This window comes from Ailuropoda melanoleuca, chromosome 6 (genome assembly GCF_002007445.2).
Source record: "Ailuropoda melanoleuca isolate Jingjing chromosome 6, ASM200744v2, whole genome shotgun sequence".
NCBI lineage: Eukaryota > Metazoa > Chordata > Mammalia > Carnivora > Ursidae > Ailuropoda > Ailuropoda melanoleuca.
In genome coordinates this window covers 122,450,425-122,473,054 of record NC_048223.1, presented here as the reverse complement: position 1 = coordinate 122,473,054, position 22,630 = coordinate 122,450,425, and the positions used below count along the sequence as shown (strand labels likewise).

At 59.5% G+C, this 22,630-nt stretch overlaps 1 protein-coding gene and 1 long non-coding RNA gene across 2 annotated transcripts in view; one reads left to right on the top strand and one right to left on the bottom strand.

Annotated features, from left to right (window-relative positions):
* Nucleotides 1–20,981, top strand: part of FAM53B (family with sequence similarity 53 member B) — a 72,940-nt gene extending 51,959 nt beyond the window's left edge. The window contains exon 4 of the mRNA XM_034663403.1: nucleotides 16,658–20,981. Coding sequence (XP_034519294.1) covers nucleotides 16,658–17,026 — 369 coding nt within the window. The 3' untranslated portion in view covers nucleotides 17,027–20,981. The remainder of the gene's footprint in view (nucleotides 1–16,657) is intronic.
* Nucleotides 1,299–4,126, bottom strand: LOC117802771. Its single transcript, XR_004626308.1, has 2 exons — nucleotides 3,992–4,126; nucleotides 1,299–2,728 (listed from the first exon to the last, which is right to left on the bottom strand). It is a non-coding gene; the product is annotated as an uncharacterized LOC117802771 (long non-coding RNA).
* Nucleotides 20,982–22,630: the final 1,649 nt, after the last annotated feature.

Below are 22,630 nucleotides of genomic sequence, written 5' to 3'. Positions count from 1 at the left end.
GGTCAGCCCGACCGCCGGAGAGCTTTATGGTGCAATTTAAAGGGGTTTATCTTGGACTCACCCCCACCCTGCCAGCAGGATTGGTGGAAACCCCTTAGTTCATACTCAGTTTTGCAATGAGAACCAGTTTTAAGTGCAAAAGAGAGAAAAGGCCACCCTTTCTCTCAGGAGTCGGTCTTGTGTTTCTAACAACATAAACTGAGCGTACATGTGTCCGGGTCGGGCACTGACCCACAGGATCTCAGGTTCCTTGTTCACTTGGGGACATTGTTGGCAGGACGTCAGCCTGGCCGCTGTGACGGTTGAGCGGGATGCCCGCAAGCCAGCCTGAGCACCGGCTGTCTCTTGGGCCACCAGGGTGGGCCCCCCACCCCCAGGCCGGTCCTCCTATGGAGGGGAGGTCGCAGGCTTGAGAAGTGGCATCTGGGGCCATCAGGCTTTGCCAGGCAGCCCGTCTGTCACAGCAGAATCACTCTGGCCCCTCTGCCCTGACCTTGGAGCTGGCCTGCTCTGGCTACGGCCTCCAGGAGAGGTATTAGTGAGAGGGGAGGGTCCATCACTGTGGGTTTGTCCACGCGCTTGGCTCCGCTTTCACCCCTTCTTGTCTGGGGCCCCAGACTCGTTAGGATCCCTGACCTGCTTGCTGGGCAGGTGGCCTCAGCATCATTTGTGTCCTTGAGAGGGGAAAGGATAATGACTGCCCCGTGCCCCGAGCCCACCAGCGCGACCACCGGCTGCCGCTGCAGTGACCCGCTGGGTAGGGCCCCCAGGACTCACTGTCCCCCTGAGGTTCGCAGGGTGTTGTATGCACACACCATGTTATTCCGATAGAGAAGGGCCACTCTTGCTCACTGACCTCTGTAGGCCTCAGCTTCCTCATCTCAATGGGGGAGGCTGATATTTGCCTCCTGGGGGACTTAGGGGAACAAGGGAGGCCACGGACACTGAGTCTCCACTGCCTGCACTTGGTAGATGCCCAGTTCAAGGGAACACGAGTGTCAGCAGCTGTTTTTCTTAAGACCCACCTACCTCTCTGCTTGGAAGACAGAGGGTAGAAAGGGGCCAAGGGGCAGGGACCTCTCTTGGGGGTGGGTCAGCCTCCGTCTGCTTTTGTCCAAGGCTGTGGTGGCAGCTCCCACAGGGATTTGAAAACCTTGTCCCTCGAGGCCCCTGTGGCTCTGGGCTCCCCATTCCGAGTGAACCCGGGCCTCTGCCAATGACACACACTGTCTGGCAGCCCCTTTTTGTGGTAGCCACTTGCAGATGGAAAGTGAGGGACTTCCCCCTGAGTTCTGTGCTTTTTCCAAATTGTTATACATTTTTATTTTTGCAAGAGAGAAGTAGGCTCATTTCCTGACTTGGGCTCAGCCAGGGTTGGTGTGAGGCCAGAGGCTGGGGCCCCAGGCCTGGAAGCTGGTCTCCTGCTGCTGGGCGCCCCCTCTGCAGCTCACCTCACCCTTCTGGACTGGGAGGGCCACGGGGGGTCAGAGTCAAATGGACCGTGTCTTCATCAGTCACTGTAGGAATGACAGCATCTTGAAGCGATTACAAGATGGCGGAGCTTGCGTGTGCGTGCGTGTGAGAGAGAGAGGTGCATGCACATGCACGCATTCACATCTAAGGGCAAGAAGGGAGCAAGGGCTGACCTGGAGCCCTGGGGAAGACGCCTGGGACTCTGTGCGCATTGGGGGTGTCGTAACGGCGCGCTGCTGTTTTCTTTTGTTTTGTCTTGCGGGTTGGCCTCCTCCTTGGGGCTTTCAGCCTTTTCGCCCTGACACATCATTCATCACCTGGGGGTGGGCTCCAGAGGAAAGTAATATACTCACGGCCTTTGCCCTTTCGTCCCATCTGGCCGAGGGCCTGGCCCCACGTGGGGTCAGCCTGGGCGCACCCTCCCGCCGGCCTCTTGCCGGCTGCCGCCTCGCTGGTGTCCTGGATCAGGGAGGCCCTGTCCTTCCCCTGTCTCTCTCCTTCCGGCACTCGGGCCCTCGGCCCTGCAGCACCCTGCCGGGGTTCAGTCCTCCCCACTTGCTCCCTGTGTGGCCTTGGCGCCTTCCTGACCCTCCGACGACGGTGGTGCTCTCCCCGCTCCCAGGGTGGTTGTGAGGGCTCAGTGGGACGGTCCCGGTGAAGAAGCTTGCTGTAAATGCTTAGTAAACGTTAGCCCTGTTGTCATCCGAGGCTTCACAACTGCTAGGACACGAGAACGAACCCCCAGAAATGCTGACTTTGTTCCGGAGCAAGACAAGATTCCAGGGGATGACGGGTGGAATTGACGGTAACTCAACCTTGTGAGTCGGTTTCCTATACGTGAAGAAATGTCTGGACTTAAGAGTGATTTAGGGCTGCTGCCGTCTTGGAGCCCACGTCCCGAGAGCCTTTGGCTGTTGGAATTGTTATCCAGTAGCTGGTGAGCATTGCTGGTGGCTCTTGCTGGGTAGAAATTAGTTTGGATTTCTGTTCTGAATTTCTGTAGCGTGATGGCTAAGGGCACGGGCCTCAAACAGACAGAGCCGGGGTTGAGCCTGACCCTGCCACTGCCCCCTCCGTGAGAGTTTGCTGAGTCAGCCTTGGGCTGTCCACGTGTGCCCGGGGCTGCTGGCAGAGCCTGTCCCTCGGGACGAGGTGCCGGCCCTGGGCACCCCCCTCAGGTATATTAGCGCGGACTGCGAGGGCTTCTTGGGCCTTCTAGGTGCCTCTAGAGATGCGGGTGCTGTGTTTGCACATCCTGCCAAACGTTTCAACAGTAATGAACAAAGGAGAAAAAATAGAAAGGGAAAAAATAAGCCTATCAGGAAATGCTGTGGTGTGTCCCTGAGAAAGTCAAAGAAACGGAGACCCGCCCTGGCCAACCCTTCCGGAGCCTGCAGTCAGGCCTCCAAAGTGGGGACCACGTGCCGTCGGCACACGGATGCCTTGACTGGGCCATCCACATGCTCGCTTCCGCATGAGGTCCGTGTCTGATGCCCATCCTGGCTCTGAGTGGCAATGACTCGTCCAGAGTCTCTAAGCCAGAGAGCACAGGCGCTCCTGTCTGGTCGCGTGCGCAGGGCTGCCCCCTTCCTACTGAAGATGGGGTTCCTTAGCAGCCTCTTGCACCCCTGGCCCCTCTAGTGCCTGCTAGGGAAATGTCCCCCAGTGCCTGCTTCTGGCCTGGAGTCTGGATTTCCTGTTGGCTGGGTTTGGCCTTGTCCTGGTGGAGAACCCAGAACCCCCTCCCATACTGCCCCATCCTTGTACCCCAGGAGTCCCTGCACTAGGCGTGCCCGGTCAGCAGAGACTGAGGAGTGCCTGGAGCTGGCGGTCCTGAGAGTCTGGAAGTCCAGTAAGCACAGCACAGCCTCCCAGATCTGTGCCCCCTCTGGCTCCCACGGTGGTCTCCGGGCGTCCCTCCCTGCAGCTCAGAGGAGCTGCCTGCGAGAGGGGATGGGAGCTGCTCAGGTGACCCGTGGGGCCCTGGGCAGAGCTGGGGCTCTGAGCCAGGTCTGCTGGTCCAGCTGCTCCGAGATGTAGGCCCTTCCTGGCTGCAGCATTGGATCTGGTTGGAGACATGGAACTAGAAGGCCGGTCATCCCGGGAAGGGCACCTGATGGGCAGGAGACCAGGGTGAGCCCCTGGGGCTCTCCTCCCCACCCCAAAGCGAAGCCAGTGTCTCCCCTGCCTCCAGCTGAGCGAAGCCCTCAGGTGAGGCAGTCCTCTCATGGGGCCTCTGGGGCTTAGGAGCACCAGCACCCCACGCGCCATGTCCCTGCCACTTACCTTGGCTCTGTGGGTGGGGACAGCCGGCCCAGAGAAGCGGAATGTGCCCAGGAATGTCCTGCCACACCCGATGCCAGCGGGCATGTCCGTGGCCACCTGCCGCGCTCGGGCAAGCAGGGACACGCTGGCTGAGCCCGGCCGGGCCGCTGCGGCTGCTCGCCCCACGCGGCTCGGTGGCCAGTGCGGGCCCACTCCGCCCCTTTGCCCAGCATGCCCGCGAGTCTGCTCTCACCGTGAGTCCAGATGGGCGAGCGGCTCTCCCGCCACTGCTTCCTCCTGGGCTGCAGCTCGGGCCCCTGCGCCTCCATCCCGGTGCAGCTGCGCCCCGTGAAGAGGTGTCGAAATCCCACTGCGTCGGGCCCTGCGTGTGATCTCATTTCATTGCCATCAGAGCCCCGCAAGAGCAGTTTTATTTCCCCATTTTACAGATGGGGAAAGAGAAACTTAAGTTGCATAAGGAGCCGAGGGAGGCCCCGTCCTGGCAGCAGAGGCAGGGTTCCGGCCAGCTGGGCTGCCACTTGGGTCTCGTACCCAGTAGCCGACCCCATTCCTCCAGGCGTCAGGGTGCAGCTCCCTGGCTGGGCCCTCCAGAGCCTGCCGGTCACCTCATGGGTGTGGCGTGGGGCTCCAGGTTGGCGTGTGGGGGGCCGGGGAGGGTGTCATAGCTGGGCTACTAGGGGAGATCAAGGTTTGTGATCCTGGCTGAGGGAGAGTATCCCCAGAGGGAGCTGAGCGGGCAGGGGGGCTGCAGGCGAGGCGGGAAGGGGGCTGTCAGGGGCTGTCAGGGCTGCTGTGAGCGTGAGGTGTTTGCTCTTCGTGAAGGCTCAGGGAGGAAAGGCTAGGTCAGGTTTGAGCCACGATGAGCTGAGAGGCCCATGAGGACATTCACAGGACCCACTGGGTCTGGAGCTTGGCACAGGGTCTGGCCTCAGGGCGGCCATTTGGGGCCACAGGGGCAGAGGAACAGTTCTGATCTGGATTTGGTGCCAGGCCTCAAGTCGCATCAAAGCTGGTTGGGCCCAGCAGCCTCTCGGGGCAGGGCGAGGACACCCCGGGCCCAGGCAGGACGACTCTCTCATTGCGCAGATGGCCCGGAGCCGGCAGGACTTTCCCAGGACACACCCGGCGTGTGGCGGGCTGGATCCGGAAGCCCGGTGCCTGTCTTCCCATCAGGCACATCTTGGGTTACACTGCCCTTGGACCCTGTGGTCTCCTACCTTCTGCAGCCTGCTGTGGGGCCCAGAGCCAGCAGGGGCGACTCTTGGGAACCACCCCTTCCCAGAACAGAGGACAGATGGAGGCCTGGAGGCCGGCAGGGTTTGCCTGAGGCCCTCCGAAGTGATGCCTAGACATTGTTTCTGATGTCCCTATTGAGGACCGCTCTCCTACCGGCAGTGCCTTCCCGGGGAGCCCTCGCTCTTGGACTCCCGTCCGTTGACCAAGTCCCAGAGCTGGGAGGGGGCCCATGTCACCTGCCATGGCCCGCATTGTAGTCAGTGAGGAGCCTGTCAGGGTTTGGGGAGGGAGCCCACCTTCGTGCTGCAGAAGTGAGGGCAGCTGGGCGTTTTGTACGGGTCCTCTGGGGCCTCTTCTCAGAGGACCTTGGCAGAGCAGGGTTCCCCTTCTTTGGGGCTCCAGCACATTCCTACTCCCCAAGCCTGCCCTCCCACTCTGGCTACCTCAACAGGTGCTGAGTGCGAGGAGAGCCAGTGCCATCTGTGACCAGTCAGGATGCTGGCTCCTGGGAGCAAACAGGGGTGTGCGTAGCCCCTGGGGAGCCAGGCTTATCCTAAGATGGGGAGCGCTTTGTCAGCTGAAAGGGGCAGCCCTGAGGAGCTTCTCGACGTTGCTTCTGTGGTTTTCCATGTGAGGCCTGTTCGAGCAGATAAATCAGGTAGCTGTATTCCTGCAATGCTTGCTTACCTTTCTTCATGGTTTCGATTTTTTTGCCGGGGAGGAAGGAAGAGGTCTCCCCCTACCAACCTGCAGGGAAGAATGGCAGAATTTGACACTTTGAACCTCATCTCTGCTTCTCCTCCCTTTGCCAGATGTAGAAATATGATGGCAGGTGGAAACGGGCTCCGACTCACACACCACGATCGTGGACGCCTGGCCCAAATGGCCGTCTCTGGCGTGTGTCCTGAAGTCCCCTCACTCAGCACCAGGGCTGGGGCTGTCACGGGCACAAGCAGCCGTTCCTTCCAACCCCCTTCTGACAAACACGCAGGCTCCTCCCAGCGCCACCAGCAGGCAGGGCCGGGCAGGTGCTCGAAGTGGCTGACATTGGCCAAACTGGACAGGGATGGTGGCGTCCGAGAGACGGGCCTTGTTCCGGGAGAGCCAGGGTTTGGGGCACAAAGCAGCCCGCAGCCCCACCTTGGGTCTGCCCACAAAGCTTGGCCGTGCTCCCCCATGGAGCAGGAAGCCCCATACCAGCCTGTGCGGGCGGGCAGGCGGTGGGGAGCCATGCGAACCTCTGCGGCAGCGAGGAGTTTTCCAGGGATCCCCCCAGCTGTGTTCTGTGAAAGCGCCCACCAGCCGCGTGAGCACGCCCGCACGCAGATATCTGGCACATGTGTGGCCCACTCGCCAGTTCGGGGCTGGCACTTCCTGATGTTTTCACGTCCTGTGCTTGTCTGAACCTCAGATTTAATTTGGTGATTATTAAGTGCAGGAACGCAGGGCTGGGAGGGGCTTTTTTTTTCCTGCATGGTTTTGCAAAGTGCCATTTTCAAAGATGCACAAGCCTCGTTCCTGCCAATAAGGAAAGAAGGAAAGTCAAAAAGAACTTTGATCAAGAAACATCAAAATGATTTAATATGGAGATGGGGGGGGCCTCCTTTTTTTGAAAATGGAAGTGACCATTTGAATAAGATTTTGGCTATGGGTCGTCCTTTTCTGAATTTCTAACTTAGTGTGTATCCTCCTCTTAAAATAAACACACACACGCATACGTATTTTATTTTTTGATGGTACTGTCACATGTTCAAAAATTAAAATAATCGTGGAAAGTCTTGCTTCAGGTTAACTGCTACTTTGTTTCTTGTGATCCTTCTAGAACTCCTTTGTGCAAATAGAAGCAAATAAGAATGTTATTTTATTCTCCTCCCTTATACAAGAGATAACCTGCTCTATCTACTTTTCTGCACTTTGCTCTCTTAAATGACAGACCCTGGAGGTGTTTCCGTGTCTGAACCGAGCTGCAGGCTGTTCCGTCCTGTGGATGTGGCCTGTCTTTCCCAGGCCACCCTGCTGGGCCCCCAAGCCTGTTCAGGCCTGTGCAGGCCTTCTCAGCGGTGAGCTGCGGGGCTCCTGCGTCCTTCTGGACATGGCAGGGGGCTCCTCTGGGGGATGCACTCCACCAAGAGAGCCGCTGGGCCACAGGTGGGGCATGTGTGTCTCCTTGAGGATGTGGAGCAGGGGACGTTGTAGGACCCTGCACCCTGACGGGTTCTACAGGTGGCCCGTGTCCCCACCAACACACACTGGTCACACTTGGGTTTTGCCAAGTGGATGGGTGACACGTGGTCTCTCTGTCATTTTAGTTTGCCTTTCTGTTACAGTCAAGCCTCTGTTCTTCGTCTCTTAGAAAATTGTTCAGATGTCCTGAGCTGTGTTCTTCTGTCCTACAAAAGTTGAGTTATTGGTTTTTCTTCTTGGTGGTGTAGTAGGGAGATGAGTTTTTGCCTGTGGTGTGAGTTACAAATCTTGGTCTCTAATTTGTTCTTTGTCTTTGACTTTGCTTTTGCCCTTTAGCGGCTTTATTGAGATATAACACACATGCTGTACACTTCACTCATTTAAAGTATACAAGTTCAGGGGCACCTGGCTGGCTCCGTGGGTGGGGCATGTGACTCCTGACCTCAGGGGTGTGAGTTAGAGCCCTGTTGGGTGTAGAGATTAAAAATGCGTTTGAGGGGCGCCTGGGTGGCACAGCGGTTAAGCGTCTGCCTTCACGCTCAGGGCGTGATCCCGGCGTTGTGGGATCGAGCCCCACATCAGGCTCCTCTGCTATGAGCCTGCTTCTTCCTCTCCCACTCCCCCTGCTTGTGTTCCCTCTCTCGCTGGCTGTCTCTATCTCTGTCAAATAAATAAATAAAATCTTTAAAAAAAAATAAAAAAATAAAAATGCGTTTGAAAAATAAATTAAAAATAAAATCTTGAAAAAAAAAAGAGGTGTACAAGTTCAGTGGTTTTCATATATTCCCGAATTTGTATATTCCTGTCATTGTGCCAGTGGGTCACTGCAACCCATCTTAAAACATTTTATCACCCCCAAAAGAAGGCCCGTACCACCCCCCGCCCCCCACCGCCGTAGTCAGTTCCCATCGCGGTCAGCTGCCCCCAGCCCCGGGCAACGGGTCATCGACACTCTGGATGGACTCGCCAGTTCTGGACTTGCTGTGTAGATGGGCTCGTGTGGCACGTAGTCTCTTGTGTGGCTTCTTCACTCAGCCTGGTGTTTCCTAGGTCCCCTCTGTGGCAGCAGGTGTCAGGGCTTCTCCTTTCTGTGACCAGACCTATTCGGTTGTCCAGACAGACCGCAACTTACCTACCCATTCACGGGTCGGTGGCCAATGTGCTTGTTTCCGCTTCCGGGGCGGGAGGAATGACGCCGCCGTGAACACCGCGCACGCGTTCTTGTGCGGACGCGCCTTCACGTCTCGTGGGTGTGTGCCTGGGGGTGGAACTGCTGGGTCACACGGCAACTCCGTGTTTCACTTTGGAGAAACTGCCAGACTGTTTTCCAAAGTGACTGTACAATTTTACATTCTCTCCAGTGCTTGTCACATTCTTTTGACCCGTGTATGTTTTTATCCAATTTATTATTTTATGGGTCTGGATTTTGAGTTTTAGCAAGGCCTCTTTATCCCAAGATCAGAAAGGAATTCTGCCATGTTTCTGGGGCTTCTGTTGCAAGCTTTGGTCCCTGTGGATGGACTTGATCGTGTATATGGTGTGAGTATGGAGCCAGCTTTTCTTTTTTCTCTGTTAGTGGCCCCCCATTTATCTCAACACCAGCGACTGGAGATTCCGTCTCTTGTTCTCTGCTTTGAGATTCCGCCTGTGCAGCGTGCTGAGCTGGGGCTCGTAGTCTCTGCGTGTCCTCACGTGGCACGGTGCTCTGCGTTACTAGGGCTTTCTCTTGTGTGTCTAGCATCTGGCAGAGTGTCTCCTCACTGTTCTGTACCGTTTTCCTGATTAATCTCTGCTGTTTATTTTCTGTTAAAAACTTGAGAATCACTTTGTTTGAAGGTGGTGGGAGGGGTGCCGTTGATATTTTAGATTGGGATTGTATTCAGTTTAGGAAGTCACTTGGGGAGAATTCACAGCTTTTTAAGGTCAAGTCTTCTGTCTGCAACACACCATGTTATTCTGTTTTGTGCGAGCCTGGTTTTGTGTTCTTGACAGTTTTCTTCCTTTTTTGCCAGTTCTTATATTTCTGTTCCTAGAGATTTTACCTTTTGTGTCACTGCCGTGTCTTCTTGCTCCCGAAAGCAGGTTTGGATTAAAAAGGGCAGTTGGGGGGCACCGGGGTGGCTCAGTCGGTTAAGCATCTGCCTTCGGCTCAGGTTATAATCCCGGAATCCCGGGAAGCTCCCTGCTCAGCGGGGAAGTCTGCTTCTCCTTCTGCCCCCACCTTGCTCTTGTGCTCTCTCTCACTATCTCTCAGATAAATAAATAAAAATTAAAAAAAAAAAATGGCAGTTGGATTTGACCACCTGTAGTATATTCTTTTCCAGAAGCTGAGCCCCTGACCCCTTTGCTGTGCAGTGCTGTGTCCCCAGAGCGCCCCGGGCACACCCTCTGGGCCTGGGCAGAGTGGGGAGGCGGGAGGAGCCCAGGTTTGCTAGGCATCTTCATCGGCCTCCTTGGTGGTCTCATTGCAATCAGTTCTCCAAACGATGCTAGGACTTTGTTTGGGGCTCTTCTTAGCCTCCTGGTACAAATGAGAAACTGAGGCTCAGAAGTTTAATGATTTGCCAAGGTCCCACAGAGGGCACACAGGAGCTGGGATTCCAGCCTGGGCTTGTCTAGCCTTTTCTGGGCGGCCGTCCTGCCGGAGGATCAGATGTTCTCCTGAGCACAGCCTGAAAGTCAGAGGTCTGGTTGCACATCAACTAGCCATGAGACTGGGGGGGGTCTCGTCCCTGGTCTTGACCTCAGTCTGCCAGTCTGCAAAATGCAGTCGTTAAACTGGTGGACGATTTGCTCATTTTTCCAAAAAAAGTCCTCTTTTCTGGAAGCCACTATTTTGGAACAAAGACACAGAGCTGCGGGGGCCCTGATATTCTGTGGTTCTGGCCCCCTGTGCTCTGATGTGGCCCTCAGAGCACCCACCCCAGGCCGCTGTACAGAAAGCAGGGCCCACCATGCCCTCCAAGGGCCCCCCCTTCCGTGCCCTGCAATCCCGCTGCTGTAGAAGCCGCCCCCCGACACCTCGTGCACCCCCGCAGCACATTAGCCTTGGCCCCCTGCCAGAGCCCTTGTATGCTTTGGAAAGGCCCCTGGACTTTTGTTAGGCAAGGAATTCTCCTTACACCAACCCGAGAGCGAGGTGGTTTCACAAGTCCTGTACTGAGTGTGTGCTGGCTGGGGTGCATGCCGCAGAAACAAAATGTTTGTTTTCTGATTGCCAGAGTGCTGGAAGGCCCTTTCCCATTGGCTTCCACACCTTCTGTGTTGGGGCAGGTCATTTGCCCCCTGGGGGCCTGGTGCAGAAACCATGTCTGTCACAGTGTGGACTGGGGGCGGGGGGCACCATTCAGAGGGCTTGCAGGGCTCTGGGCCACCAAGGCCCATTCTTGCCCACCGCAGCCTGGGGAGCTCCGGGCTGCACAGACACACAAGCCGAGCCAGGCGGGGCTAACCAGGTGGGTCCTTCTCGTCCCCCCAGGCTGCACTGAGCACCTCCTGTGAGCAAGCATCCGGGCCAGGCAGTGGGGTGGGGGTTCGGGCTGTGCAGGGCTAGGCACGGTGCACACAGGCTTTCGGGTGGCTTCCAGAAGGAACGATGGAAAGCTGGGTTTTGGGGGGGGCGGGGGTAAACGGGATCCTGCCAGGTAAAGAGGCACTCAGCAAACAGGTGTGGCCTGTGCAAAAGTTGAGGAAGCAGTGGCCCGGGAAGCCAGGGATGGCCTAGTAACTGCCCAAGGCCGTCATTATGCCCCAGAGATAGTCCCTGGCCCCCTGGGCCGTTTGATTCTAGAAACTGTGATCTGGGGGAGAGCCCCGAGTAGCCAGTGCCAAATCAGCAGGGCTCACCAGGCCCCAGAGACTACCCGTGGGGCAACGTTATTTCCTATTTCCAGGGCCTATTTGGGTTTCCCTTGTTCCTGTGGGTAGAGAAACAGTCCAGGTTCAAAAAGGCTGCCTCTTGTGGAGTCCAAAGGTAAGCATTTCACAGAAATGGGCTGGGCCTTGACACAGGCCTGGGTGAGCAGCTGACCCGCCCCACGCAGGAGGTGGAACTGGGCTGTGGCAGGGGCATGACGATAAGGTGCCCAGAGCAAGGGCCCAGCCTTTATGGGGCCCTGAGCGGCAGCCTCCGGCCGGGGCCACACCCCCTGGGCTCAGCCGTCTCCCGCCCGGCCTGTCACCGCGTCCGCCACAGTGCCGACCCGGGCAGCCTTGGGAGAAGCAGCCCCTGTACCTGACCCCTCAGGCCCCGGGCTACCTCTGAGAGAGCTGGCCTTCGTGCAGAGTTCAGATTTGCCAGAGACGGATTCACGTTAGGCCCAGCGTGTGCTGGGACCTTTTCCTCTTCTCTGAGATATTAAAAAAACAACAAAAACCAAAACCTACCCCAAGAAACCTCATGTCTTGCCTTCTTGGTTGTTTCTGTGCCAACTTCCAGCATAAATAAGACTTAGAAAATTTCCAGGCCGCTAGCCATTCTTCGTGGCCTGGTGTTCTCTTGATACTTGGAGAGTTCTGTTCTCGTCAAAGTGTCTGTTTGGGGAGGAAATGCCTCTGCTTAGCCAGAGCCCTGGGCCCAGCAGCTTCCAGCAGAGTGGCTGCACGGCTCTGGGCAGCTCAGGCCAGGCCCAGGCCTGATCACCCTGACTCGTGAGTTGGGCTTCGTTATGCCCCTCTTTCTAGAGGGACTGGAGGTACCTCCCTCAAAATCTCTAACACAAAGAGATCTGTAAGGTTGTATTGAAAAGAGGGGACAGCCTTCAACAGAGGAAAAGCCAAGTGTGCCTGTCTAGAAGACCAGCGGCCGAAGCCGGAGCGGAGGGCTCTGCCACAGCTCTTGTCTGGGAAGGGGTGCGCCTTGGCGGGGGGCACGTCTTGTCCCAGTTCGATGCTAAGGGCAGCTCTGGGGGGGGCACAACGCTGAGGACACAGAACATCCAAGGAGAGGGGTCCCAGCAACCTCTGCTCCCCAGCAAACCGCAGGTGGGCTGGCTCCCGGTGGCTGGGCTCCGGCGGGGCTCGGCCGTGGGCCTCTGGCCAGGACCTGCATTGCTGTTCTAGAAAGTCAGCCATGGCGGAGCCAGACTTGGGTCCAGTTCCTCCAACTCCAGAAGCTCCCTCCCGAGCTGCTCCACCAGGGCTGCTAGGTTCAGGGCTCGGGGGGGCGGGGGTGCCCAGGGAGACGGGAGTGAGGAGAACAGCCTGCTCTCTTCAGGGTAGGACAATCGGGAGAGAGGGGACCCGGCACTCCAACAGCCCTTGTCCTTGTCTCTGGGATGCCCCACCCTTCCTCCAGGGGGACTCCGGCATCCCAGAACTCGTCTCTGGAGAAGTCTGTTATTTCCTTACCCCCCACCAGCCTTATGCTCTGGGTCTTTATTGATAAGCCTGCGGTGCAGTTCAGCTAGTGGACAATTATGGATGCCTCCCCCCGCCGCCGGTGCTCCTCCAGGCTGGCATCAGAGCAGTAAGACTAGAGGAGGGGCCTGAGCTTGCGGGCCCAAGCTGGTGTGTGCAGCAGGACGGGGCTGACTGTCTATTGAGTTAACGCAAGTTTCGGGGCGGGGGGCCGTTTTTGAGCTTGCAGCCCCAGGCACAGGTCCTCCATCTGCAGGGACTGTGCCCTTCGTGGACCCTTCACAGTGTGGGTGGGGGGATCTGGGCGTAGAGAAGGGAGCTGGGCCTGGCTCTTGAGGTGCTGTCGAGGCCCAGGGTCTGATGGGCTGCCGTCTATAAGGACCACCCAGACTTCCACCGGGGGTGCACCGCAGAAGGTGAGGACCTCTGTCTCTGTCCCCAGGGCTGGGCCAAGGGCCTCCCACCCAGGAGGATGTAGGAATGCGGAGGGGGGCCTGTTGCTCCTGGCTGGGAAACCCCTGGGGGACGGTTGGGGCGGGCTGGAATGTGGCTGGCTAGAGCTGAGGTCTGGCAGGTCTGATGGGAACATCTTGACACTTAGGGGCTCCTTTTGGACGTCGCCCCAGACTCTAGGACTGGAGTGCTGAACAGTGTTTCCAGCCACTAGCCTGAGGCCACAATGATGGCTCCTTCTGATCTTGGTTACCTGAGCAGGCCTGTGCCCAAGCGGGTGGCCAGTCCCTGGGCCAGGGCAGGGCCTCAGGAGAGCAGAGTTTGGGCTAGGGGACTGTTTGTCCTGGAGCAAGCATCTCACCGTGGAAGGATGTGTTCACGTGGCACTCTGAACTTGTTAGCAGCTTTCCCCAGACATTTTTGAGGGCACGCAAGCCTCTGAGCCTCCAACAGGCCCGAGCACCATTCTTCTGTGGGAGCCAGGCTTCTGGGAAGTGTGAGCTGCCAGGAGAGGCTGGGCAGGCCCCTGCCCCCAGGGCATGGTGGGCACCGGCGAGCCCTAGGCCCTGGGTGTCGGCACGGGGTAGGCTCCCCAGGGACAGAGTCTGGGCAGGACGCACACTGCCCCATTGTGTCGGCCACATTCCTCCCTGACAGGTGCGGCTTGCCAGCAGCTGGAGCATTCAGCTGGGGCCGGTCTTGGTTTTTCCCGTGGCTGAAATGGCTGAGTTTTGAGTCAACAAAGTTTTCAAGGTGACATTGGCTTTGCAGTCAAGGAGCAGGTGCCTTTGAGGACTTCTGGGGGGTGGGGTTCAGTGACACCCTGGGGTCTGCTTGTGACAACATTCACCAACCAGCCCTGGCAGCTTCTTGCCCAGCTGCAAAGCAAAAAGGACCCGGTTATTCCAGACAGCTGGAGCAAGGTGGCCCCAGGTGCCCTAGCCCCCCCCGCCCCCGTATTTGGTGGGTGGGCTGAGGTCCATAGCTTGGAGGGTCTTGTCTGCAGCCTTGGTACTCATTGGTGGCAGAGCCCGGGTCTGCGATAGCCTGTCTGACCTCAGCTCTCTCCAGGGAATACTTTAGGCAAAAGCAGAAAGACCCCAGCAAACTGGGGTCCCCAGCACCCTGCTGCTGGTGTGGCTAATGTTTAACAGGATTAGTGCCCAGACACACACTGTCACACTTGCCATAAAGTCAGACACACAGTCCTCCACCCCCACCTACCTGCACCTTTAACCCACGAGGCCAGTCTGTGGGTGGGACAGTCTGAGCAGCCAGGGAAGGTGAACGCTGACTCGGCCGCGTTTCCTGTTCAGGTTTAGGCCAGCGCCTCCCACTGTTGCCATGTTACAGCTCACAGCAGGCGTCCAGCACGCTGGGGCGCGCAGACGTGGCTGATCCCCGAGGGGCATTGTCTGTGATCCCTTTGGAGCACATCTGGCTGACGCTGGACGTTGTTATTTTATAACGGGAGTCACGTCAACACTCATGGCATATTCTCGCACACCGCAACTCCTGGAGGGTGAGAGGCCGACTGTGCGGCCGGGTGGGGGGGCGGCATCTGGCTCCCCAGGCATCAGGGCTCCACGCCGCCGCCTCGCCTCTCCTGCATCTCCCTGCGCAGGGCAGCCAGGGTCACAGGCTGAGATGGAGGGCTGGCAGCCCTGTCCCGACAAGGCCATCCGCCCACTTTCTCCTGTCCTGGCTCAGGTCTAGGCAGCATGAGAGAGTGGCTGGGAGGCAGAAGGGGCCCCGGAGACCCTCCCATTGCTGAGAGTTAGGTCGTGTTCTGCTCTGGGAGCCGTCTCCAGCCCTCCACCGTGGCGGGGCAAGGGCTGTGCGCTGTGTAGACCGGGACCTCGTTGAACCCCATGTGGCCCAGGCGGGGGTACTGGGGGGCCCCCAGTCTGCTGGGGCCATGACCTGGGCTTCCACCAGGCCTGAACCAGCCTCGTAGGTCTAATCGGTGGCCCAGCGCTTCTGTCTTCAAGCCCAGCACTCTCTCCCAGAGCCCCCCCAGCCTCCCAGGCTTCACATTTCTCAGTTAATCAAAAGATTCCAAGAAAAGCAAACCCATGAGACCAGTCTACTCTGGAGCGTTCGGGAACAATGAGCGTGCACAGGACAGGCCCAGCCACCTTCCTCCAGAGAGAGCGGCTTTTCTTCTCCATTTGCTGAGCCTGTTTCAGCAGCTTGTTTGCCATGATGGCCTGTGGTTATCTTTATTTCAGAGTGACCCATGAACACCGAAGCCTGTGGAAGGACCAGGGCCCTCGGGACGGGCCCGTGATCTTGGTGTTCCAGGTCCCCACCCTCGCTCCCCCGTGCACACAGTCCGCTTGCTGCCCGCAAGCATCCGGAGCCCAAAGGTCTCTCTTCTGCCCTCCAGCACATCTCTCCTCTCGGGTCCCCTATGAAAGGAGACGACATTGCTGCTGGTCCTGTGGGGGGGGGGCCCAGGGCGAGGCTGTGGGCACCCCTAGCCATCGCAACCCTCTGTCCCGATATTTGCTGTGTTGTGAAAGCAGGCGTTTAACCTAACGCACATGTGCGCAGTGCTGGGCCTGCCCCCTCTTGAGAACAGGTGTCCCCAAGCACCCTTGGGTCCTGTTTGAGCTGCACCTGCCACTCAGGGAGGCCGTGGGCTGCCTCCTTCCGCAGGCTGGCCCCACACAGGGGCAGCTCCTGGTGGGGCAGCCAGTTTCCCACTGGGCCCTCAAAGAGCCCTATGGAATAGGTAGGGACCATCGTTCGCCTCTCAACAGGTGAGGCAGCCGAGGCCAGGGAGGCTGAGGGGGCTGTTTGAGGCCCCCAGCAGGTGAGCCCAGCCTCCCCGTCAGGGTACAGAGCTGCAGCGTCTACCACCGAGCGCCTGTTGAGGGCGCGGGCCTGACCCTCGCTAGAGAACCGGCGTCTCCAGGCGGGGCTGGGGCGCACGTGGGAAACTCCTCTCCGGATGGCTGGGGAGCTCTACCCTCCTGGCCCCATCTTCCACTCCTGGTCATGGTGAGGGGGTGGGCGTTAGACCCCTCTGTGCAGCCCTGCAGCCTGATGAGGTTTCCATTCGGTCTGGAAATTCAGCACAGCAGTGTTCTTTCTAAGGCCGGAGGGCCTTAGCCTCCCCCTGTCTGAAAAGACTTGCTTTATGGATCCATTATCATGGGGGGTTTGGATTACTTGCTTCATTTCAACTCAACAGTATGACAAGGGGTCTTCATTTTGCTGAATTTTTGCGTGCATCCTAAAGTGTTTTCTGAAGATAGAAATTCTAGAAGCGAAGTTGCCTGCTGAAGGGAGGTGGTGCATTCCATCAGATCACCCTTCAGAAGGGTGGTCCGTGCAGGGTGCAGAGCCTGGCCTTCCCGCCGCAGCTTCCCTTCGGCTGGGTGTGCCAAACTCGGGCTCGTTCCTAATTGGTGGGTAACTGGATTTTACGTCTGCTAACCCAGTGTTCGTCGGCCGGGGCATATTTCTTCATGCCGGCTTGCCGACGGCCCCTCTTCCTTGCCCAGATGATGGAGGAGGCCGGGCTGTGGTGGGCTTCACAGCCCAGCGACCCATCACCAGATAGCCCCAGGCGCTGCGGCCGGGCCGTCCGGGGTGTCCGGTCCTTGGGTTTGGGACGGGCACGGGACCCTCAGTGACCTGTGTGTCTGTCTCCCTACAGAACTGTCAGACCTTCAGCAGCCTCAGCTGCCTGAGCGCGGGGATGGAGGACTGCGGCCCGCACAGCCCCTTCGCCCTTCACGTCAGCAGCACCAGGTCCTGGACCGCCTTGCTCTCGGCCTCGGCCTCCAGCCTGGGGGGCAGGACCCCCGCCGGGACCCCGGTCCCCGAGCCTCTGCCCCCGGCCTTTGATGACCAGCTGGCCTGCAAGGAGGAGCAGTGCTGTGAGGAGGCGGGCGGCTGCGCCCTGGGCGAGGGCTGTGCCAGGAGTTGGGGGCCGGCCTCGGCCTGGCGGGACCGCGGGGCAGCGGGGAACAGCCCCTGCTCCCTGGACGGCGAGTTGGACATTGAACAGATAGAGAACAACTGAGGGGCGGCTGGCACTCGGCGGGCAATCGAGGCGGGGAGCCCCCCTGACGCGAGCTCCCCGGGGGCGTCGGGTCCCGGGAACGGGCACAGTGGCCCCCCCGAGAGGCTGTCCCCCCCGTGGGCCCGGCCACGTTGCCCAGAGGCCCGCCCCTGCCCCTCACCAGCACGGTGGCCCTGGCCATCGAGCCGCCAGAGCCCAAGAGCAGCTTCCTGGTCTGGGTCCCCCCCGCCCCCGTTCCTCCCCGGCCGCCCCGCCAGGCACCTCGCGTGTCCTGCAGGGCCCTGCTTGGCGTGCGACTGCCGGCGGGGCTGGTGGGGGCGGGCTTGTGCTCAGGTCCATCTGGCGGTGTCAGGCCCTTCCCGGCCTCCTGCTCAGGTTCATTTGGGGGGGGTCGGCCCCCCAGCTTCTTTCAGTCCGTTGTACTCCGTGCCTTCTCTCCCAGGTCCCCCTGCTTCAGGCTTGGGAAGGTTCGGGAGACACTTTCCTCTGTAGTAACATCAGAACCATTTGGCCTTAATTCCAAGTGTGGGAGACAGAGGCCCTGGGGTGCCAGGGGGGCTCTCCATGTCGGAACTGTGGGGGCCTGGGGAACAGCTTGGGCTGCATGTTAGAGCGTCTGCATTGGGTAGACGTGGGTGGATCTGTTGGCCGAAAAGACAGAACTACTTGCCTGTCCTGTGGCGTGGAGAGCCTGAGCCCGTGGCTGTCTGCCGCTCCGGGAGCCGCTTGGGCAGGGTTGGCACGTGGCAGCCATTCTCTGTGGCCAACCTGTCACCGAGTGATTAGCTGGATTCAGGTGAGTGGGGGGATGTCACCAGTAACGGGTGACCTCTTGAAAACGCGCTCAGGAGGCAGGAGCTGTGAGCAGGTGCCCGCAGCCGGGCCCTGTGCACATTTCAGGCCTGGGGGATGTTAGTTGGCTGCTCTGGGGGGCCTGGACTGGGGGCTTGTGAGGCCCCCTGCAGTACTGGAAGCACATTCGCGCCGGTCGGTGGGACTGCTGGCTTTAATCAAGGTGTACCGTGCACCCCAGACAAGTGCCCTGCTGGTCGGCGGGGGAGCAGAGTGCCTCCAGCCGCGTCCCTGCTGCCAGGCCATACTGCGGGCACAGAGTGCGGTGAGCACGCATCATCCCCAGCTCCTTGCACCCCTGCGTACTCCCCGCTTGAGGGGAACCCCGCCCCCCTGCCTTCCTGAGGTTTCACTCTCAGGAAGCCCGGCTGGCAGACACACCACACGGGCTCTGCGCTCCTGGAGTCTGACCTGTAGCAAACTTGGCATCTTCCGCAGACAATAGCAATTGGGTCGGCTTATGAGCCAGTGGCTCCTTTCCCCATATGGCTAAAAGTAACTGGTGTATTCTCTTGAGTTTGCTGACACGTAACAAGGCACGTTGATATGGTAGTCTCTTTGCTTTTGCTCATCTTTTGTGGACAGCAGACGCCTCACTTCCACAGCGTGAGTACGAATGGTTCTCACCCTTTTTCCACAAAAGACAGACCCTATTTGGGAAACTCTACTTACACCTTCACAGTTTTACTCGATCAAAAGCGTGGTGCTCAAGTTCTGATTTATAGGTGGTGTTTTTTAAAATTCAGCCATAAGATGCTTGTAGAGAAAATCTCAACTCCGTGGCGCTCCCAGATTGTGTTCAAAGCCTCAGGTCGGGTAGCATCGTGGTTGTGTGGGCACATGGCAGGTCCTGGGGCCGGAACAGTTGCCCTTCAGTGGCTCCCACCAAAGGCACGTGCCCTCAGGGCCCTGCGGAGCCAAAGCAGGGAGCTGGTGGCCCTGGGTAGACCTGCCATCTTGCCTGACCTCCACGCAGTGGGCCATGGAGGCCACATCTTCTTAGAGCAAACTGAGAGGAGGCCGGGGTTGTTGTTGAGTGACGTCTGGCAGCATATGAATTTGGAGAGCGCATGCTGGTGCCTCGTGTCCTCAGAAAGCCTGGGGCGGGCAGTACCAGCACCCAGGCCACACCAAGAGTGGCCACAGAGGGAGCATGGCCTCTAAGGCAGTCTTTCCTGTGGAAGCAGGGGGCATGTCCTGGTCCACGCCACAGTGAGGGAGTGAGAGCTGAGCCAGATGGCCTGAGCAATGACCCCCAGCTGCCTCTCCTCAGGGTCACCTGGGAGGCACATGGTAGTGGGTGTGTGTCACAGGGCTGTGGGGCTGGTGACCTGCCTTCAGACCCTGCCTGCCAACCTTCCCCCTTCTCAGGCCTGGTGGCAAAGAAGGCCAAGCCTTCCCGCCTTCTTTCAGGCTGGTCCCATTGACCCACAAACCCAGTCCCAGGGCACTTTCGGGCAGAAGGTACCCCCGCCAAGGCAGGGTTTGGCCCTCCAGCCTCCTCAGGCCCCTCTGCCGTCCTCACTGCCACCAAAGCTCCTAGCCCAAGCCCACAGCAGCAGCAGTGGGGGGAGAGAATGGCCATTGTCCTTCTGCTCAGAGAAAGAAACGCCCTTCAGTCATTTCACGTTAATCTCTGATTGGAGAGCGCGGACTCCGGTAGCAGGTGCCGCCCGCCGTCCAGGCAGGCATGTCGTGCTCCATCCCGCTGACACCAGGACTTCTGGTCTGGAGGTTCTTGGAGGGAGGCTCACCCAAGGGGCTCCCTCTGACTGTGCGTGGCTGTCCCCACGTGGCCGTGGGTGGGCTGGCAGGCTCCGGGTGCAGTAGCCCCACCGTCATCCAGGCCCTGCCTCTCCTGGGGGAAGCCCGTGAGCTCCCGCCTCTGAAGGGAGACCCAGGAAGTTCTGAGCCAGGAGGGAGGGCTGAACCAAGCCGCCTGGCTGCCAGTGGGGGGGGACCTTGAAGGACAAGCGCTGGATCATGGCTCCAGGGGGCGGGGTGGGGAGGAGAGGCTCCCTGTCGTGTGCATCCCTGCCTACTCCAGAGGGAGCATTGTGCATGGCCGCAGGCTGCCCAGAGCTGCCGTCTGCCTGCAGGGCCTGGGCCGGCCGGGGTCAGGGCCGTCGCCTCACCGTTTACCACAAACCCTCTTGCCTTACTTGCGGTGGAGGCCAGGCCGGCGTCGGGCCACAGGCAGACATCAGGCCATGGGGCACATGCCGATCATCATAGACTCTCATTCTCAGAAAGCCTTACTTGTCATCGAAATGTTTGTAGCAGGAACGTTGTATGAATTTGTACGCTGAAAGAAAATTTAAATAAAGGAAAAGTCCACACTGAAAAGAAAACAAACCCAAATGTCCAAATGGGTTTCCTAGTGCCCGGGGCGGCGTGCGATCTCCGGGCTCCGGCTGAGGCCGCCCGAGGGGGCGTTCAGGGCACTGCGGGTCTGAGCGAGCTTCCATGGTATTTAAAACCCACCCCTGGATGCTCTGCCGCAGGCCCGGGCTGCGCCTCCACGTCCGCCCGGGAGGTTAAAGCCACGTGCACTCTGTGGCCTTGGGGCCGTTCCCTGAACGATGACCGCTTCGGGCCTGGGCCCTGGGCGTGAGCGGTGGCCCTGGGGCTCGGCCCGGCCGTGGCTGGCGTGGCCCAGGCACTCTGCCCCGCGTATAGGTCGTGAGGCCGCCTCTTGCCACATCCGCACACTGGGTCTAGCCCCTCCTATTGGCTCCAGGCAGAGAAAACACTGCCTGATCTTTGAAAAGAAAAGATAATGGAGAAAACCCCGCCAGACCACAGCAGAGATCCTGTAGCCTAAGTAGGGTAGTCTGATCTAGCATAGCCTCTTCGGCAAATAAGTTGTTTTCAGTGCGTGGGGGAGAGGCCCCGGGGGCGCGGGGGCTGCGCGTGCTCCCCCATCCCGTCGCCCGGGGCGGGTCCTGCGTGTGCACCGCGCTGGGCCCGCGCGCCCCCTCCGCCCACGGCTGCCTGTCGTCCCACGCGGGCCACGACTGCCTCGCACTAGAGCCGCTCTAGTCTCTCAGGAATTTGCTTGTTACTCTTACTGTGTAAATAAAGCTTCCTGGTTCAGCACCCAGCCTCTGGGAGCCTGCCGTGTGGTTTGTCACGTGGGGTGGCTGGTCGGCTCCGCCCGCTCCGTCCGCGGCAGCGGTAGCTCTGGGTTGCTGGGGGCAGCGTCTGGGCCCATGCGTCCCCTCCGAGCCTGGGGGTCGGCGCCGTAAGATGGGACGAGCTGACGTCTCCGAGCTGTCCAGAGGCTCAGATGCGGGAGACGAGTGAGACCCTATGAGCAGGAGGGCTCCCAGGGCGACGTGTGTGTGCACACGCATGCGTGTTTGCAGGTGGAGGGGCCCAGATGCTCCCTCCAGCCAAAGCCGGGGACCCCAGGCCGGCCGAGCGGAGGCGCCGGCTGCGTGCGATCTCCGCCGAGTCGGGCGTGGTAGAGGCGTCTGCCTTTGGCCGAGCCTGGGCGAGTCAGCCGCTGGGCCCTCAGCAGCACTCGTGATGTCGCTGCAGGTCACGCTGCTACGGAAGGCCCGGCCGGGCCTGGCGCCCTGCAGCCCACCTACCAACCAGCGAGGGGAAGCGGCGGTGCAGGTGGGGCCTCCGCGCCCCCCGCGGGCAGCGTGGCTCAGACGTACGGCTCCGGCCTGACACACAGTGGGCACCGGGGCGCACGGGCCCTGAGCCTGCCCCTCCAGATCATGGGTGCCCGGCTAACCGAGCTCCGGAGAGGCAGGAACCTGCAGCCTTGAGGACAGGCTTCAGAGGCTTGTGTCCATTTCTGGAGCCCAACGTTTGCCCACAAAAAATCCGACCACAGAGTTTTTGTCTAGAACATCCCGTTAGGTCCCGAGGATGCCCCTCTGGGTGTGAGGCATCAAAGCAGTCTGTTTGGACTCTTGCTGGGGGTTTTCTCTTTAGTGGCAGCCCCTGTTCCGGATGGTGGAAGCACAGCGACTTCATGACCCAGGTGAAGCATGGCTGCTGTGGCTGAAGCTTGGGGTGTGGGGAGCCCCTCACCCTGTCTCTAGGCATCCTTGCAGGGTCCCTGCCTCCTGTTCCCCGCCTGAGGGGAGGGCACAGAGTGGCCCTAGACAGACCTCCAGCCCCCCTCCGCTGAGGTCTCCAGCCGGCCTCACTTAGGGGCATCCACTGTCCAGCTCCCCACCCTGTGCCTCCCCCAGGGGCAGGGGAAGGACACTGCCCCTAGCTCCTGTGCCTCCAGGTTTGCTTGAACGCAGGACTCTGCCCTGGGCACCAGCGCTGGGCTCGCGGGGCGGCACGCGGCCCTCCGCCCTCTGACAGGTCAGGCTGCGGGGCTGCGGACCCTGGCGCCCGGCCCGCTCACACCTGCATCCAATGCTGACTGAGCAGCTTCTCCAGGTGTGGACGGGTTGAAACACCTGCGGGGCACAAGACTCAGTGCCCCAAACCCCCAGCACCACAGCCGACTTGGACAACCCGGAGTGTGTTAAGAACATTTCTCTTCTCCTGGAAAGAAGGCCGAAAGGAAATGCCCCTAAACAGTAACAGAGGTCAGACTCTGAGTGACTTTTGGTTTCTTTTTATACCAATATGTTTACCATCTAAATGGGAAACTTCTGAGCGAGAGAAAGGGAGAGGCCCTCGGGATAATCACGCCGAGGTGGGGGGGCACCACGAGCCCCCAGGAGGCAGTCACGTGTGTCCCTCCCTGTGTCCCCACCTCTGCGGCCCTTTCCA